Genomic DNA, 19,197 nt, shown 5'->3' with positions numbered 1-19,197 from the left:
TAATGCCTGACTTTTAATATGTAACACGTATTCTAGGGTATGCCAATATCATGGTTTTTACTCACTTATAAAGAAAGGTATTTAAGTATTTCAAAATGAGTTTTCATTATACTTTTTTCGATAAAATTATTCTCTATAAAAGCATCTTACTTAAGATACTTAATAACTTAGTTATCTCTTCTGAAATTAATTATCTAATATTTATATTTCTTGATAAATAATAAATTGTTATTTAAATAAATAAATTGTTTTAACCTGTAGATTTAGTTTCAAATACATTGTACAATATAGCTTGAATTCCACATTTTGTCCATGAGCAGCTCATTAAAATACTATTATGTACTGTAAACAAAATTATCAATGGAAAGGGTATGGTATAAAGCTTTAATTTAATTCCTCTACACTGACAAAAAGAACATTGATGAGGAAATCACCAAATCAATACCATTTACAGTAGTTCCCAAGAGGTAAAATGCCTAGGACTAAATCTTACCAGAGATGTAAAAGGCCTATACAAAGAAAACTACAAGACGCTACTACAAGAAACCAAAAGAGACCTACATGAGTGGAAAAACATACCTTGCTCATGGACAGGAAGACTTAACATTATAAAAATGTATTTTCTACAAAAAGCCATGTATAGATACAGCACAATTCTGATCCAAATTCCAAGGACTTTTTTAATGAGATGGAGAAACAAATAACCAACTTCATATGGAAGGGAAAGAGGCCCTGGATAAGTAAAGCATTACTGTAAAAGAAGAAAAAGTAGGACACCTCACTGTACCTGATTTTAGAACCTATTATAGCACCACAGTAGTCAAAACAGCCTGCTAGTGGTACAACAACAAATACATAGACAAATGGAACAGAATTCAGAATCCAGACATAAATCCATCCACATATGAGCAGTTGATATTTGACAAAGGCCCAAAGTCAGTTACATGGGGAAAAGACAGTCTTTTTAACAAACGGTGCTGGCATAAGTGGATATCCATCTGCAAAAAAATGAAACAAGACCCATAGCTCACACCATGCACAAAAACAAACTCAAAATGGATCAAAGACCTAAATAAAAATCTAAAACCATAAAGATCATGGAAAAAAAAAATAGGGACAATGATAGAAGCCCTAATAAATGGCATAAACAGTACACAAAACATTAATAACCATGCAGAAGAGAAACTAGAAAACTGGGAGCTTCTAAAAATCAAACATCTATGCTCATCCAAAGACTTTACCAAAAGAGTAAAAAGATTACCTACAGATTGGGAAAAAGTTTCTAGCTATGACCTTTCTGATCAGCGTCTGAACTCTAAAATCTACATGATACTGCAAAAACTCGACTACAAAAAGACAAATAACCCAATTAAAAAATGGGCAAAAGATATGAATAGACACTTCACTAAAGAAGACCTAAAGGTAGCTAACAGATACATGAGGAAATGCTCATGATCATTAGCAGTTAGAGAATTGCAAATCAAAACTACAAGGAGATACCATCTCACCCCAACAAGGCTGGCATTAATCCAAAAAACACAAAATAAAAAATGTTGGCACGGTTGTGGAGAGACTGGAACATTTATACATTGCTGGGCGGGAATGTAAAATGGTATAACCACTTTGGAAATCAATTTGGCACTTCCTTAAAAAGTTAGAAATAGAACTACCATATGATCCAGGAATCCCACTCCTTGGAATATATCCTAGAAAAATAAGAGCCTTTACACGAACAAATATATGCACACCCATGTTCATTGCAGCATTGTGTATGATACCAGAAAGATGGAAGCAACTAAGGTGCCCATCAACGGAAGAATACATAAATTATGGTATATTCACACAATGGAATATTACTCATCAATAAAGAACAATGATGAGTCCGTGAAACATTTCATAACGTGGAGTAATCTGGAAGGCATTATGCTGAGTGAAATTAGTCAGTTGCAAAAGGACAAATATCGTATGAGATCACTATTATAAGAACTCGAAAAATAGCTTAAACAGAGAAGAAAATATTCTTTGATGGTTACGGGGGGGGAGGGGTTTTCACTAACTACATAGTAGATAAGAACTATTTTAGGTGAAGTGAAAGACAATACACAATACAGGAGAGGTTGGCACAACTGGACTAAACCAAGAGCAAAGAAGTTTCCTGGATAAACCTAATGCTTCGAAGACGAGTGTAGCAGGGGTGGAGTTTGGGGACCATGGTTTCAGGGGACATCTAAATCAACTGGTATAATCAAATCTATTAAGAAAACATTCTGCATTCCACTTTGGAGAGAGGCATCTGTGGCCTTGAATGCTAGCAAGTGGCAATCTAAGATGCATCAACTGGTATAAACCCACCTGGAGCAAAGGAGAATGCAGAACACCAAAGACACAAGGTAATTATGAGCCCAAGAGACAGAAAGGGCCACATAAACCAGAGACTACATCAGCCTGAGAGCAGAAGAACTAGAAGGTGCCTGGCTGTAACCAATTACTGCCCTGACAGGGAACACAACAGAGAACCCCTGAGGGAGCAGGAGAGCAACGGGATATAGACCGCCAATTCTCGTAAAAAGACCAGACTTAATGGTCTGACTGAGAGTAGAAGGACAGCAGAGGTCATGGTCCTGAGACCTTCTGTTAGCCCAAGACAGGAACTATTCCCAAAGCCAACTCTTCAGACAGTGATTGGACTGGACAATGGGATAGAAAATGATACTGATGAAGAGTGAGCTTCTTGGATCAAGTAGACACATAAGACTATGCTGGCAGGTCCTGTCTGGAGAGGAAATGAGAGGGAAGAGGGGGTCAGGAGCTGGCCAAATGGACACAAAAATAGAGAGTGGAGGGAAAGAGTTTGCTGTCTCATTACAAGAAGAGCAACCAGGAGTATATAGCAAAGTGTATATAAGTTTTTGTATGAGAGACTGACTTGACTTGTAAACTTTCACTTAAAGCACAATAAAAATTAAAATAATAATAATAATAAAACACACACACAGAGTTTAAAAATGTATCCAACCCAGAAGATTCATGTGAGTAGTTTGGATGTGGTGTAGTGGGTAGAATTTGGTGAAATATATGAATCTCGACAATACAATCATTTGTGCATTGAGAAAAAAAAAAAAAGAAGTTTAATATTATTTTCGTTGTCCTCCACCTCTCTTTTTTACTACGATTTTTGCCTTTGCTCCTCTCAAAACACTATCAGTTAGCGAGGTCCACTCTAATGATCCCTTTAGCATAAGTAACTTTAAAGAGCTACTGTAAGTGAATTTAAAGAAAAGATCTCTAGAAATACGCCTCTCTTAAAATATTACTTGGGTAGAGGAGCTATTTTTAAGAAGCTATTTTAAGGACACAAATTATACTATTATAGCAAAAGTGGGCTTATCAGCTTCCAAAACATCAACTGGTGTCTCTGGAACTGAAGCAGCCTTATAAGTATATAGCCATCCTCCCTACATATTTCAAGAAATAATAATAGGAAGATGTGCAATTCCAGTTAGCATAACTTTTACAAACTTCTATTGGCAGGATGCAAATTCATAGAGGAATAAATACGGAAGAATAAAGGCACTATGTCAAACATTTTTTGAATAATTGAGTTCCTTGGACACATCATTTCCTATCTATCTAGTATCCCCCACTCACTTTTCAGTTTGTTGTACTGCGGTGGCTTGCGTGTTGCTATGATGCTGGAAGCTATGCCACCAGTATTCAAATACCAGCGGGGTCACCCACGGTGGACAGGTTTCAGCGGAGCTTCCAGATTAAGGCAGGCTAGAAAGAAGGTCCTGACAATCTACTTCTGAAAAAATTGGCCAGTGAAAACCTTATGAATAGCAGCGGAACATTGTCTGATATAGTGCTGGAAGATGAGCTCCTAGTGTGGAAGGCACTCAAAACACAACTGGGTAAGAGCTGCCTCCTCAAAGTAGAGTTGACATTAATGACTTGGATGGAGTAAAGCTTTCATGTCTTTCATTTGCTGATGTGGCATGACTTGAAATGAGAAGAAAGAGCTGCAAATATCCATTTATAATCAGAAGGTGGAATGTATGAAGTATGAATTTAGGAAAATTGAAGTTGTCAAAAATGAAATGGAACATATAAAGATCAATATCATAGGCATTAGTGAGCTGAAATGCACTGGTATTGGCCATTCTGAATTGGCCAATCATATGACCTACTATGCAAGGAATGATAAATTGAAGAGGAATGGCATCACATTCATCATCAAAAAGAACATTTCAAGAACTATCCTGAAGTGCACTGCTGTCAGTGATAGGAAAATATCCACACAACTACAAGGAAGACCAGTTAATAAGACATCTTTTCAAATTAACACACCAATCATAAATACCAAAGATGAAGAAATTGAAGATTTTTACCAAGATCTGCAGTCTGAAATTGATCATTCATGTAATCAAGATGTATTAATAATTACTTGAGAGTGGAATGTGAAAGTCAGAAACAAAGAAGAAGGAACAGTGGTTGGAAAATATGGCCTTGATGATAGAAAGATCACTGGAAATCTCATGATAGAATTTAGCAAGACCAATAACTTATTCATTACAAATACCTTTTTTCAATAACATAAACAGCAACTATACATGCAGACCTTGCCAAATGGAATACAGAGGAATCAAATCAACTACATCTGTGGAAAGAGAAGAAGGAAAAGCTCAATATCATCAGTTAGAATAGGGCTAGGGGCTGACTGTGGAACAGACCATCAACTAATCATATTCAAGTTCAATTTGAAGCTGAAGAAAATTAAAACAAGTGCATAAGTATGACGTTGGGTTATCCCACCTGAATTTAGAGACCATCTCAATAACAGATTTGATGCATTGAACACTAATGACCGAAGACCAGAGTAGCTGTGGGATGTAATCAAGAACATCATACATGAAGAAAGCAAGAGGCCATTAAAAAGATAGGAAAGAAAGAAAAGACCAAAATGAATGTTAGAAGAGACTCTGCAACTTGCTCTTGAACATAGAGTAGCTAAAGCGACTGGAAGAAATGATGAAGTAAAGAGCTGAACAGATTTCAAAAAGTGGCTGGAGAAGACAAAGTAAACTATTAAAATGAAAATGTGCAAAGACTTGGAGTTAGAAAACCAAAAGGGAAGAACATGCTCAGCATTTCTCAAGCTGAAAGAACTGAAGAAAAATTCAAGCCTAGAACTGCAATATTGAAGGATCGTGTGAGCAAAACGGAAACCCTGGTAGCATAGTGGTTAAGAGCTATGTCTGCTAACCAAAAGGTCGGCAGTTCGAATGCACCGTGTGCTCCTTGGAAATCATATGGGGCAGTTCTTCTCTGTCCTACACACTGGCTATGAGTCAGAATCAACTCGACGGCTACGGGTTTGGTTTTTTTTTTTTTATGGGCAAAATATTGAACCAAAAAGGAAGCATCAAAAGAAGACTGAAGAATATACAGAGTCACTGAATCAAAAAGAACTGGTTGACCTTCAACCATTTCAGGAGGTAGCATAGGATTAAGAGCTGATGGTATTGAAGGAAGAAGTCAAAGCTGCACAAAGGCATTGGTGAAAAACAATAAGCCAGGAATTAAAGGAATACCAATTGAGATGTTTCAACAAAAGTATGCAGCACTGGAGATGCCCACTCATCTATGCTGAGACATTTGGAAGACAGCTAAGTGGCCAACCAACAGGAAGAGACCCGTATTTGTGCCCATTTCAAGGAAAGGTGATCTGAAAGAATGTGGGAATTATTGAACAATATCATTAATACCACATGCAAGCAAGATTTTACTAAAGATAGTGTAAAAACAGTTGCAGCAGTACATCGACAGGGAACTGCCAGAAGTCCAGGCCAGATTCAGAAGAGGATGTGGAATGAGGAATATCATTGCTGATGATACAGCCAGAAGGCTCCTTAGAAGCAAGGACGGTGAGACTTTTTGTCTCATGTACTTCGGACATGTTATCAGGAGACACAATCCCTGGAGAAAGACATCATGCTTGGTAAAGCAGAGTGCCAGCAAAAAAAAGGAAGACCCTCAATGAGATAGATGGATTGACACAGTGGCTGCAACAATGATTTCAAACATAGCGACAACCATGAGGTTGGCACAGGCCTGGGCAGTGTTTTGTTCTGTTGTACATAAGGTTGCCATGAATCGGAACTGACTCAGTGGCATCTAACAACAACAATTTATGTAGTGTAAGCTTTACTTCCAACTTAAAATACAATTGAGAATAAAAATATACATAAATTTATTGGGAAAAAGGTCTTTTGAATATACGAGGCTAAAAATCCATTCATCATGAAGATAAAAATTAAAAACAGCAGTTCTGACATCATTGAGTTCCTGGGAGCATGTTCAAAACAAATGGTCCTACCTTTGAAATATTGTTTGTATGTTACTTCAGATTGGCCCTAAAAAAATTTGAAGTACAATGTCTTGAGTAAACATTACTTTGATGAAGTCACTGTATGTCATTGCGAATGTCAATGTACATATTTGTGTTTGTTACTTCTTAAATATCTGTGCCTAGTGTTGTCAGTTCTAGCAATTACATCACCCAAATACTCAGAGGGCCATTAAGTTCTGTGAGTGCTTTTCATTTCAAATGTGTTCTGGTTAAAAATATATTAAATCAAATCAGCATTTTAGTTTTATCTCCTTAGGAAATAGTTTACTGTTATGAAAGATGCCAAAACATCAAACCCAAAAAATTACATTTTCTCTGCTACAATTCTGAATACGAGAAGCTCATTAACTCAGTGGAGAAAACCATTGCTTTCTGCATGTGTTAACACAGAGTTCAGGTGTTTTTTTTTTAATCTTTTTTTTCCCTGCCTGTGTTTCCTTTCTTCCCATCTTAGGGTGGGAAGAAGTGAAGGGGGGGAACATGTCTGAAGTTCTCTGGGGCACTTGTAAAGTATCAGGGAATTCTGTTCACCCTGAAGAAAAAGACTAAGTAATTTCACTGTACTTTAAGCAAGAACTGCCATGTAACTCAGGGCATATTAAATGATGCATAATCATTGCTCAGATTTTACTTTACTGGATTAAAATTTCACAAAAAGGAGCAAAAGTGTTCATACACATATCTTCAAATTGAGGAGAAACTATTTACTTAAATTGTAATTTTATTAGGTCTAGAAAGTTCTATATATTTTGAAATAGCATCTCTCATGTAGCAAAATCACAACCAAGCTCATTCATGACAGTACTATGGTAATTATGCCATATTTAAGATAGGATATTACACACAGTAAGTGCTTAATAATTACCATGAAAGAAAAACCTTTTTCTAGCCAATCTCGTATTGAGCACCACTACATGCGAGGTATAGGATTGCTATGAGTAGGAATTGACTCGATGGCAATGGGTTTGATTCATGTGCAAGGTACACCAAAAACATACAATTTGAATTTTCCCTAATTTAGGTAGCTTTTATGGCACTTTCAAAATTCTTACATCAGTTCAGATCCAAAAAATTTAGAACTTAATATTTTCTGGCAAGAGACAAACATTAATTATTTCATGAGTCCTGATGAAAGCAGTGTTTGTTTTTCGTACATACTGCCAAGGTTGCCTGTGAAGACTTGGTGAATAAGTGATTTCAGGTTACTATTTTTTTTTTTTTTTTTTATAGCAGCCTACATTTATGGAGCATATGCTGGAAACCCTGGTGGCATAGTGGTTAAGTGCTATGGCTGCTAACCAAATGGTTGGCAGTTTGAATTCACCAGGTGCTCCTTGGAAATGCTATGGGGCAGTTCTACTCTGTCCTATAGGGTTGTTATGAGTCAGAAGTGACTCAACAACAACAGGTTCAGTTTGGTTTTTGCTACCATATATGAGTTAAATGATTCTGAAAATTGAATTAATAATTATCTAACACTTGTTAGATCCTTTGCTCTACCTTAGTTGCTTTATACCAAGGTGTAATGAGCTCCAGTGAGCACCAATATGTGCCATCTGGTACAGGCAGGGATTAATGAACAGAAGGATCAGAAGATGCCCAGAACCTCTTTAGCCGTTCTGTAGATTGAGCAAGTTTAGGGACTTCCTCTCTTAGTTGCTGTTTCGTTTGATAAGGCAAGCAAGAGGGCAGCCTTCTCTCCGTGGGGTAAGTTATCTAGAAGTGGGTGCCATGAATTCATAATTTAGGTGCCAAATGCCCAAGGGGGTACTGGCAATGCCAGTTATGCAGCATTTGGAGAAGCCGGAATCATACTTGGTGCCTCCTACTGAGGGAAGGGGAAGAAGCCCGTGATCCCAGCTAATAAACTGGAAAAGGCCTCTGGGTCATTAAACAGAAAATTTTGCTCTTTTCTCCAAATTGACATTTATTAATTAATATGCACTATGCTATATTTTCAATTACATCATATACATGTGAAAGCTGGACAATGAATAAGGAAGACTGAAAAGAATTGACACCTTTGAATTGTGGTGCTGGTGAAGAATATTGAATATACCATGGACTGCCAAAAGGATGAACAAATCTGTCTTGGAAGAAGTACAACCAGAATGCTCCTTAGAAGCAGATGGCGAGACTGTGTCTTACATACTTTGGACATGTTGTCAGGAGGCATCAGTCCCTGGAGAAGGACATCATGCTTGGCAAAGTACAGGGTCAGCGGAAAAGAGGTTCAACGAGGTGGATTGACAGAGTGGCTGCAACAATGAGCTCAAGCATAACAATAATTGTAAAGGTGGCACAGGACTGGGCAGTGTTTTGTTCTGTTGTACATATAGTCGCTATGAGTAGGAACCAACTCGATGGCACCTAACAACAACAACAACATGCTATGTTATTTGAATGCATTCTCATTTAATACTTATAACAACTTTATGAGACCTGTTGTCGTCGAGTTGATTCTGACTCATAGCTGCCCTATAGGACACAGTAGAACTGGGCTATATGGTTTCCAAGAAGTGGCTGGTGGATTCAAACTGCCGGCTTTTTGATTGGCAGCTGTAGCTCTTAGCCACTGAGCTACCAGGGCTCAACTTTATGAGGTAGGTGACATTATTATTACTGTTATTATTGCTGACATTTTATAGTTCAGGAACCTAAAGTACAGAGTACTTTGTTCTTCTTTCCACTATTTAATACTATATCCTAGAACTGAATATAGTACAAATTGGAGTACAGGAAGGATGAATATAGGTATAACAGGCATGAGTTGCTGAGTTCTTGATTTAGAATAATGTCATTGAAGAAGTAGAGTCATTGATGGATTTTGTAGACGTGGTAAAGTTACCAAATGAGGAACAGGTAACTAAGTGACTGCAAGATCATAGGTAAATTGGCGTACATTTATGGAGTACTTTTATGGAGCTTAATGCTGTTCTAGGGACATCCATCAACCTACTTAATCTTTATAACAATCTAGGGACATCCATCAACCTACTTAATCTTTATAACAATCCAGTGGGATAGGTACTATTATTATCTTCGTGTTCCTAAAACCAGCTGTTGTCAATTCCAACTCATGGTGACCCTACGTGTGTCAGAGTAGAACTGTCCTCCATAGGGTTTTCAGTGGATGATTTCTCAGAAGTAGATTGCCAGACTCTCTTCTGAGGTGCCTCTGGACGGACTTGAACCTCCAATCTTTTGGTTAGCAGCCGAGCACATTAACCTTTTGCATCAGACAGAGAGTCCTCTGTTCATGTTACAGACTAGGAATTGGAGGCACAAATAAGTAAACTTTCCAACATCACACAACTGTTAAGTGGCGGAAAGGCTGGGACTAGTTTGATGCAATTGAAGCATTCACATTGGATGCAAAGTTTAACGGGGCTTCAAAGACCTCATTAGTAAGAATAAATAATATTTTAATATATTAAAAATAAAAGCTAATGCAAAAAACCTATGATCAACATAATATCAAAACTTGAAATAAAGGCAGGGTCATTTTTATTGATTTTTCCTTTTATTTCTGGCTCCAATATGTCTCAGAACAGCACTGGATACTAGGCCTGAACTTGAATGCAAGCAGTCTGAGCTCAGAGCCCAAGCTTGTAGCTATTACTTGCTTAAGCTTCTCAGGATATGAAGGATAAAGTGAAGTCAAGTACATCTCCAACAGTGTACAATGGGTAGATAAAGACCATGGTGAAACCATGAAATTGAATTTTTAGGAAAAGAGTAAATGAAAAATTTAATCTATTATATTTTCATTTAGAAATTAAATTATCTATATTATTTGGTGGAATCCCTGGTGGCATAGTGGTTAAGAGTTACAGCTGCTAACCAATAGGTCAGCAGTTCAAATCCACCAGGCGCTCCTTGGAAACTCTATGGGGCAGTTCTACTCTGTCCTTTAGGGTCACTATGAGTTGGAATCTACTTGACAGCAACGGGTTTGGTTTTTGGTTTATATTATTTGGTTTCAAAACTGTGAGTCAAATAAAAACCTTAATTAACCTGAAACTTGTCCTTGATTCTTTGCTTTTCTTGACACTCTTTCCTCAGTGTTATGAATCAAATTACTGACAACATGCAACCTGAATCACTTTCCCCTGGGCCAGATTGTATGTTTTTTCTGTAAATAATTGAGGATACAATTAAGAGTGGCTTGAACAATAAGAAACATTTTTCATCTTCTATAACAGAGGTAATGGAACTAGGGTGATTCCAACATTGGATAATCCAGTGGATCAGTAATGTCATCATAAACCCAAGTTCTTTCATTTTTAACCTTTGTGGTCCTCAGTGATTAAGTAGTCTTCATAGTCATAATATGGCTGCAGCAGCTCCAGGCTTTATGTTCTCATGCAACAAAGTCCTTATTCCCTGTTTTACAGGCATGAAAAGCATGCCCTCTGAATCTTCTCATTCAGCATCATCCTCTAAAAACAAACTGCACAGTGAATTTATGGTTTATTTGATAGCAGTATAGCAGAGTAGTTGAGTCATGGTCTGAAGCCCTAACACAAATTCTAGTTCCATTACTTAGTAGCTATGTAACTTCAGTTATCTTATGTAAATTATCTATGCCTTGGTGTTCTTATATGTAAAAAGCAGATGAAAATAATATACCTACCTCCCTGGATTATTGAGAGAAAAGTTAAGTCAATACACAAAAACTTCTTAGAATGTAGTAAACACTCTATCAGTGTTATTTTTATGATGATTCTCATTCCAGTATATGTAATTTAACTTACAGAAACATGAGAAGTGAGAAAGTAAAATTATTTGAATATGTCTTAAAAAAAGAAATCAATAAAAATTTTAGTTGTATTGTGTCTGAAAGAGGATGTCTGAAAGAAGAAATAATAACCTGCCTGAGGACTACTAGACTATGATAGATAGATAGATAGATGATAGATAGGTAGATGATAGATAATAGAGAGATGATACAGATAGATGATATAGATAGGTAGATGATAGATAGATGATAGACAGACAGACAGATGATAGATAGATGATAGATGATAGATCGATAGATGATAGATCAATAGATAGATGATAGATAGATGATAGATAGATAGATAGATGATAGATAGATAGATAGATAGATAGATAGATAGATAGATAGATAGATAGATAGATAGATAGATAGATAGATAGATAGATAGATAGATAGATAGATAGATATTCCTAGGTGGCACAAAGGGTTTCTGCTTGAGTATTAACCTAAAGGTTGGTGGTCCAAACCAGCCCAGAAGTGCCATGGAAGAAAAGCCTGGTGATCTGCTTCTGTGAAGATTACAGCCAAGAAAACCATATGGAGCAATACTACTCTGTAACACACAGGGTCAATGTGATATAGACAGAGACAGGGGTAGAGATAGAGACAGAGATGGAGACAGAGACAGGCACAGGGACAGAGACAGAGACATAAGAAGAGGTAGAGGTAGAGATGGAGGCAGATATAGATGGCTTTTAAATAAATTGTCCCTCTGGCTGAAAATTAAAAGTTGTTCTCAAAGCCACTAACGGGCTTTTTGGCTATTTTAGAGCCAGGCGATATACATGTCTGCAGAGTATATATATATATACACACATATATAGTGCATTTAAGTGTAAGGATAATTAAACTGAAGTCTATTTCATTGGATTTTATTGTTAAGCTTCTCAGTTCACACTATGAAAGAAAATGAGGAAATAGTCTCAATCCATTCTGGGTACAAAAATTCCATTTGCAGTGTTCTTCCATAAAAAATAAAATATACCAGTGCTAAAAATGCCTTTAATGGTGCTGGTGCAATCCAGTCCTTTAAAATTCTCAGTTGAGATGATAAAATTCTGTTTTATCTCTTTTCTCTAGGTTTAATCTGACTATTCAGACTACCATTTCTTGCTCAAAGATAACTCACTGGGATGCAGTAAAATAGGGTACAGAGTATAGATGCTCTTATAACTGAATCAAGGAGATAGACTTCTCTTAGAATAGCGGTTCATAACATAGTTGAATGAACGGGGAGCTCCATGAATCCCCTGAAATGGAACATAAAGTTTAAACATTGCTCTAGAAATCCTCTTTCTCATATCATTTTTTCCCTGGCTGTGAAATATTTCCCATCAGTATATGTTGTTGTTAGGTGCCGTCGAGTTGGTTCCGACTCATAGCGACCCTATGCACAACAGAACAAAACACTGCACCGTCCTGCGCCATCCTTACAATCATTGTTATGCTTGAGCTCATTGTTACAGCCACTCTGTCAATCCACCTCGTTGAGGGTCTTCCTCTTTTCCGCTCACCCTGTACTCTGCCAAGCATTATGTCCTTCTCCAGGGACTCATCCCTCCTGACAACATGTCCAAAGTATGTAAGACGCAGTCTCACCATCCTTGCCTCTAAGGAGCATTCTGGCCGCACTTCCTCCAAGACAGATTTGTTCATTCTTTGGCAGTCCATGGTATATTCAATATTCTTCGCCAACACAACAATTCAAAGACGTCAGCTCTTCTTCGATCTTCCTCATTCATTGTCCAGCTTTCACATGTGTATGATGTGATTGAAAATACCATGGCTTGGGTCAGACACACCTTAGTCTTCAGGGTGACATCTTTGCTCTTCAACACTTTGAAGAGGTCTTTTGCAGCAGTTTTACCCAATGCAATGCGTCTTTTGATTTCTTGACTGCTGCTTCCATGGCTGTTGATTGTGGATCCAAGTAAAATGAAATCCTTGACAACTTCAATCTTTTCTCCTTTTATCATGATGTTGCTCACTGGTCCAGTTGTGAGGATTTTTGTTTTCTTTATGTTGAGGTGTGATCCATACTGAAGACTGTGGTCTTTGATCTCCATTAGTAAGTGCTTCAAGTCCTCTTCACTTTCAGCAAGCAAGGTTGTGTCATCTGCATAAAGCAGATTGTTAATGAGTCTTCCTCCAATCCTGATGTCCCATTATTCTTCATATAGTCCAGCTTCTCGGATTATTTGTTCAGTATACAGATTAAATAGATATGGTGAAAGAATGCAACCCTGACGTACACCTTTCCTGACTTTAAACCAATCTGTATCCCCTTGTTCTGTCCGAACAACTGCCTCTTGATCTATGTAAAGGTTCCTCATGAGCACAAGTAAGTGTTCTGGAATTCCTATTCTTCTCAGTGTTATCCATAGTTTGTTATGATCCACACAGTCGAATGCCTTTGCGTAGTCAATAAAAAACAGGTAAACATCCTTCTGGTATTCTCTGCTTTCAGCCAGGATCCATCTGACATCAGCAACAACATCCCTGGTTCCACGTCCTTTTCTGAAACCAGCCTGAATTTCTGGCAGTTCCCTTTCAGTATGCTGCTGCAGCCATTTTTGAATGATCTTCAGCAAAATTTTGCTTGGGTGTGACATTAATGATATTGTTCTATAATTTCCACATTCAGTTGGATCACCTTTCTTGGGAATAGGCATAAATATGGATCTCTTCCAGTCAGTTGGCCAGGAAGCTGTCTTCCGTATTTCTTGGCATAGATGAGTGAGCACCTCCAGTGCTGCATCTGTTTGTTAAAACATCTCAGTTGATATTCCATCAATTTCTGGAGCCTTGTTTTTTGCCAATGCCTTCAGAGCAGCTTAGACTTCTTCCTTCAGTACCATCGGTTCCTGATCATATGCCACCTCTTGAAATGGTTGAATATCGACTAATTCTTTTTGGTATATCAGTATATAACATGCTATTATTCTTCCCATTTTAACAATGCTAACAACAACAATAACACTAACAACAACAAAAAGCTTTACTACTCTAGTCCCCCTTCAACTATTGCTCCATCATTCACTTTATAGTAAAATATACTCATTGTTCCCAAATTCTCTTTTCCTATTCCATCCTGTCTTAGCTGCACTCCACTGAAAACACTCTTTGAAGGTGACCAATGACATTCACATCATTAAATCTAAACGTTGATTCTCAATCTTCATCTTACTTGGCCTATTGCCTATTTGTAGTTAATCACTCTGTCCTCCTTGAAAGTTTCTTCTCTTGATATACCTAGTACGGTACACTTCCCTGGTTTTCTATCTCTCTCTCTCTCCCTGACCTCTCCTCAGTCTCTTTGCTAGTTTTTCTTCACCTCTTCAGCTTATTTCCCTGTCTTCTAAATGTTGAAGGGCTCCTGGGCTCACTTCCTTGGTGATCTCATCATGTGTCATGGCTTTGAATATGTTCTATGCGCTGTTGAACTCCTAAGTTCCTATTCTCAGCTAGGACTTCTCCTCTGTGAGATTAGATTGACCTATACGGTGGTACACATCTCCACTTAGATGTGGAGAAGGCAATTCAAACTGGATAGGAATAAAACTGAGCTACTTATCTATTCTTTTCTAGTCCTCCTCTTTTGCTTCTTTTCTGCTTCTACTTGCTTCCTTTCTACTTCTCCCCATCTCAGTAAATGGCATTTTCATTCTTTCAGTTTCTCACACCAAAAACTTTGAAATTATCCAGAACTCCTCTTTCTGTCACGTCCAACAACACAACTATTCTATCTACTGATTCTAACATCTGATTCTATCTTTTACATATGTTCAAAATCGATTTACATCTCATCACCCCCACTGTTATCACCTTGGTAGAAATTACCATCATCTTTCTCCTGGATTATTTCAATAGGATCTTTACAGGTCCTCCTGTTTCCAGTCTGAACTCCTCTCAATCTTGAACACAGCAAAAGTTACATAAATTAAGTCACTTCGCTTCTCTGCTCAAAACCTTCCAATAACTTCCCTTCTCAATCAGAGTAAAAGCCCAATTTTGGAGTACTTAACCTTTAGATAATATAATATGCTAGTATAATTTTACTCTCTTAAAGATATCAAAAACAGAAGAATCTCTGAAAAAGCTAAAATAGTTTTTATAATTAAGGAGAGCATAATTCTAAAATTTAATTATGGATTGGTGAAAAATCAGGTGCAACATATGGCACATTTCTAGTTAGATCACCTCTTCAATCACATCTTGAAGAATACCCTAGGCCCTTCATATCAATTTTCATAAAATTAAAATGAGCATTACAGCATTCTGGAAATACTCAATCTACCTATTTGCTTGCTTTTAAAAAAAAATTATTTAATCTCTCACTTCACAAACTGTATCTTCCTAAGGAAGATTTATAGATTTCAATTTTTCCTAATTCTATCCATAGAAGTTACTAAAAAAAAACCCTGTTGCCAGTCGATTCTGCCTCATAGTGACCATATGGGACAGGGTAGAACTGCCCCACAGGGTTTTCAAGGAGCGGCTGGTGGATTTGACCTTTTGGTTTGCAGCTGCAGCTCTTAACCACTGCACCACCAGGGCTCTCTCTCTCTCTTTCTATCTATATATATTTGTTTCAGGTACTGTCTGACAAGAATAAATCTAATTGGATCTAGCTTGAACTTGGTATGATCACTACCTTGACAATGCCAGATTTTTCCTCTTGTATCAATAATTATAATAAATGGACCTAAATTTAGCCACAGCTACTTTAGTCAACTTGGAGAATTTGTTGTTTGTCAATTTGCAGTCATCTTTTCCATAATATTGTCTAGTACAATAAAAACGGACCAACAATTATTTCTTCCATTTTGGAACATCCGTTACTTAGGGTTTATATCGCAGTTTAGATAACGTAAATATACCCTGATTCATTCCTTTTCTTTTCGCCCGAGTTGAAGTCTCATTTATATTATAAACTTCTCAAGAGTAATTTCTTTCTTGGTAATCCTGTAGTGTTTGGTAAAAGAGGTATCCAATAATATTTCTTTTTGATTGAATACACATATATACTATCACAAGATGTAGTCTCAATTTCTTAGTAAAACTAAAAATGTAGACAAAAGGTATTTAAGTTAATCAAACTGGCATGCCTATTGCGTCAAGAGAACAAATTAGGAAGATCAGCTTTTTTTTAGTTTTTTTGGTAATAATTGTAAAATATATCTTCTCTTTTAAATTACTTGCAGCAAGCTCTCTTTCCAAGATTGGCTCAGATCCTATAAAACTCGTACACGATGCTGTGGAGGAAACCACAGACCGGATCTATGGCTTCTTTGCTTTGTTGTCTGACATCATCTCATCTGAGGATGAAGAAGATGATGCTGATGATGGAGACGAGGACACTGGTAAAGGTACCATGCATACAGAGACATATCTAACTACTAGAACCAATATGAAATATGTATTACAGTGACTTACTTATGTTTAAGCACAAATGAGTATCTGGGCTAGGTTAAACCAGAATTAATGCACTCGTAGGTATTAACAGCATATGAACAGGCTGCCAAACGGAGTAAATTTTTCTCTATTTAGTTTTTAACTTATAGCTTATCACCCATTATGGCAAAGATGTGAAAATTAAATGCTACCATTAAAGTATCTTATTGTGGAGAGGGTTTTATTATGCCCTACTATTAATCCACAATAGGAACTTATATTTATATAATTTTTTGGAAAAAATAATCATTTTTCAAGTTTATTTCTAGAAATATTGGAATAACAACATTACAGTAAATATACATATAAACGTTTTATATGCATAAGATATATTCAGGGTCAAATAACAGAAAGGAAAGCTGCTAAAATCCCAATCAAAAGTGATTTTATTGAACTAAATGGAAGTATAGAGTGGAAGAACACATTCTAAATATCACAACAAGCATGCAACTAGCTTATGTGTGCTCTCATATATATTAATGAATAAAAAGGAACAGTAAACCCAGATCACACATAAAATGCCAATGAGTGGATATTAAAATAACAAAATACTGTGGTCCTATCTTTTAGATGTTAATTTTTAGGGTCAGCCTTAGTTTTCAGAAATGATGTGCTCAGTCAGCCTTGACTACCAGGAAAACTCATAACATTACAAACTCTTCTACAACATTGCCTGAATTTTTATTTGTTTGGCCCTAGTTAAGAAGTCAAGATGAACAATAGAGAACTGAAATGAACATAATGTATGATCTATAATGTATAATTTGGATCACTGCCACACTTTTGTTGGCCTTATAAAAATGAAATTATCTCCAATGAATGTACCTAAACAAAGTTTGTATTTAAAACTTGGGATTTGGGAAGTAAAGTAATATAAAGACCATGTTTATTAAAACTAAAAAGTTTTTTTAAAAAAGGACAAAAGAAAATGGGAAAATAGAGAAATAATGTTATTTGATCCTAAAAGTTTTTTTCTAATTTACTGTTTTTGTCTTGGTTTAGGGGAAATAGAGGAGCCTCCCTTGAAAAAAAAAGGTTGGTTTTCACCTTTGTGGGAAAAAAAATTGTTTTACTCTTCTGGTAATGTTAATTTTCAGCCTGACTCAAATATGTTATTCTTGAATTGTGGCCTTATATTTAGTATAGAGTTTTTGATTAAAGATCATATCAAGATCTATAGTTACGGGGAAAAAAAAAAACTTGATTCCTTCAGATGAAGCTGATCTCATTATTTTTAGGTAGATTTTTTTAATTGATGTCTTCTTCAGTAGATTTGTGCAGATCCATCTACATACAGATAATCATACCTAGTGAATGGTGCAACAAAAGGAGAAATCCATAGCCGTGGAAATGGCCCAGATGATGATGAAGTTCATAGTAGCTATTCTCATTATGGCCAGATTTATTAGTTTTAACTTTTTAAATTGATTTTCTTCTTATTTTATTGTCATTATTATGTTGCCTTTTTAGGTGATGCCTATGGGACAGGGTGGCTGAAATAGTGTGGATTATAAGGATTTGGGAGGCAAAGATCTCCAAAAGGAGTATGTATCACGTGTCATTCCAGAGAGTGAATTCACTTGGCTATTGCCTGGATGTGGGTGTAGTGGGATTCCTTGCAGCAAGTGCTAAGATTATCAGTGACTGAGTGAGGTGGTAATAAATCTGAAAGACATGAACAAGAACTTCAAAGAGTCAGGAATTTTTAAAGGAAGAAATAGGAATTATGGTCTGGAAGAGGCAATGGGGAGTAAAGGGCACCACCCTTAGGTATATTTTGTGTGCGAAATAAAGTCAGCACAAGCAATGCTTGATGTAATTATAACGTTTAAGTTACTGCTGCACGTGCTTAACAGCCAGCCCTTGACAATACTAACATTAGCGGAGAATTTCCTGGCCTTTGTTGCTCTCTCCCCAGACCTGCTATGGAAGCAAATCAGTTGCCATCAAGTCAATCCCAATCATGACCTCATGTGTGTCAGAGTAGAATTTTGCTCCGTAGGGTTTTCAGCCACCACTTGTCTGTAGGTTTGCCATACTGTGGTGGTTTGCATGCTGTTGTTATGCTGGAAGCTATGCCACTAGTATTTCAAATACCAGCAGGGTCACCCATGGTAGATAGGTTTCAGCAGAGCTCCCAGACTAACACAGACTATGAAGAAAGACCTGGAAAAAATTGGCCAGTGAAAACCTTATGAATAGCAGCAGAACACTGTCTGAAACAGTGCTGAAAGATAAGTCCCTCAGGATGGAAGTCACTCAAAACACAATTATGAAAGAGCTGCCTCCTCAAAGTAGAGTCTACCTTAATGACATGGATGGAGTAAAACTTTCAGATCCTTCATTAGCTGATGTGGCATGACTCATAATGAGAAGAAACAGCTGTAAACATCCATTAATAATTAAAAAAAATAATTAGAACATGGAAATATGAAGTATGGATCTAGGAAAGCTGAAAGTTATCAAAAATGAAATGAAACGTTTGAAGATAGATATCCTAGGCATTAGTAAGCTAAAATGGACTGGTATTGGCCATTTTGAATTGGAACAA

General features: G+C 36.8%; 1 protein-coding gene across 1 annotated transcript in view; it reads left to right on the top strand.

The window, feature by feature from the left end:
• The window catches only part of TRDN (triadin), a 354,043-nt gene that overhangs the window by 34,511 nt on the left and 300,335 nt on the right, over positions 1–19,197 (top strand). The window contains exons 3-4 of the mRNA XM_049874135.1: positions 16,397–16,561; positions 17,649–17,681. Of these exons, the coding sequence (XP_049730092.1) occupies positions 16,397–16,561; positions 17,649–17,681 (198 nt within the window). The remainder of the gene's footprint in view (positions 1–16,396; positions 16,562–17,648; positions 17,682–19,197) is intronic.

The sequence above is a fragment of the Elephas maximus genome, chromosome 1 (genome assembly GCF_024166365.1).
Source record: "Elephas maximus indicus isolate mEleMax1 chromosome 1, mEleMax1 primary haplotype, whole genome shotgun sequence".
In the NCBI taxonomy this organism is placed as follows: Eukaryota; Metazoa; Chordata; class Mammalia; order Proboscidea; family Elephantidae; genus Elephas; species Elephas maximus.
The sequence above is the reverse complement of the archived record's forward strand: the minus strand, read 5'-3'. Positions and strand labels throughout refer to the sequence as shown.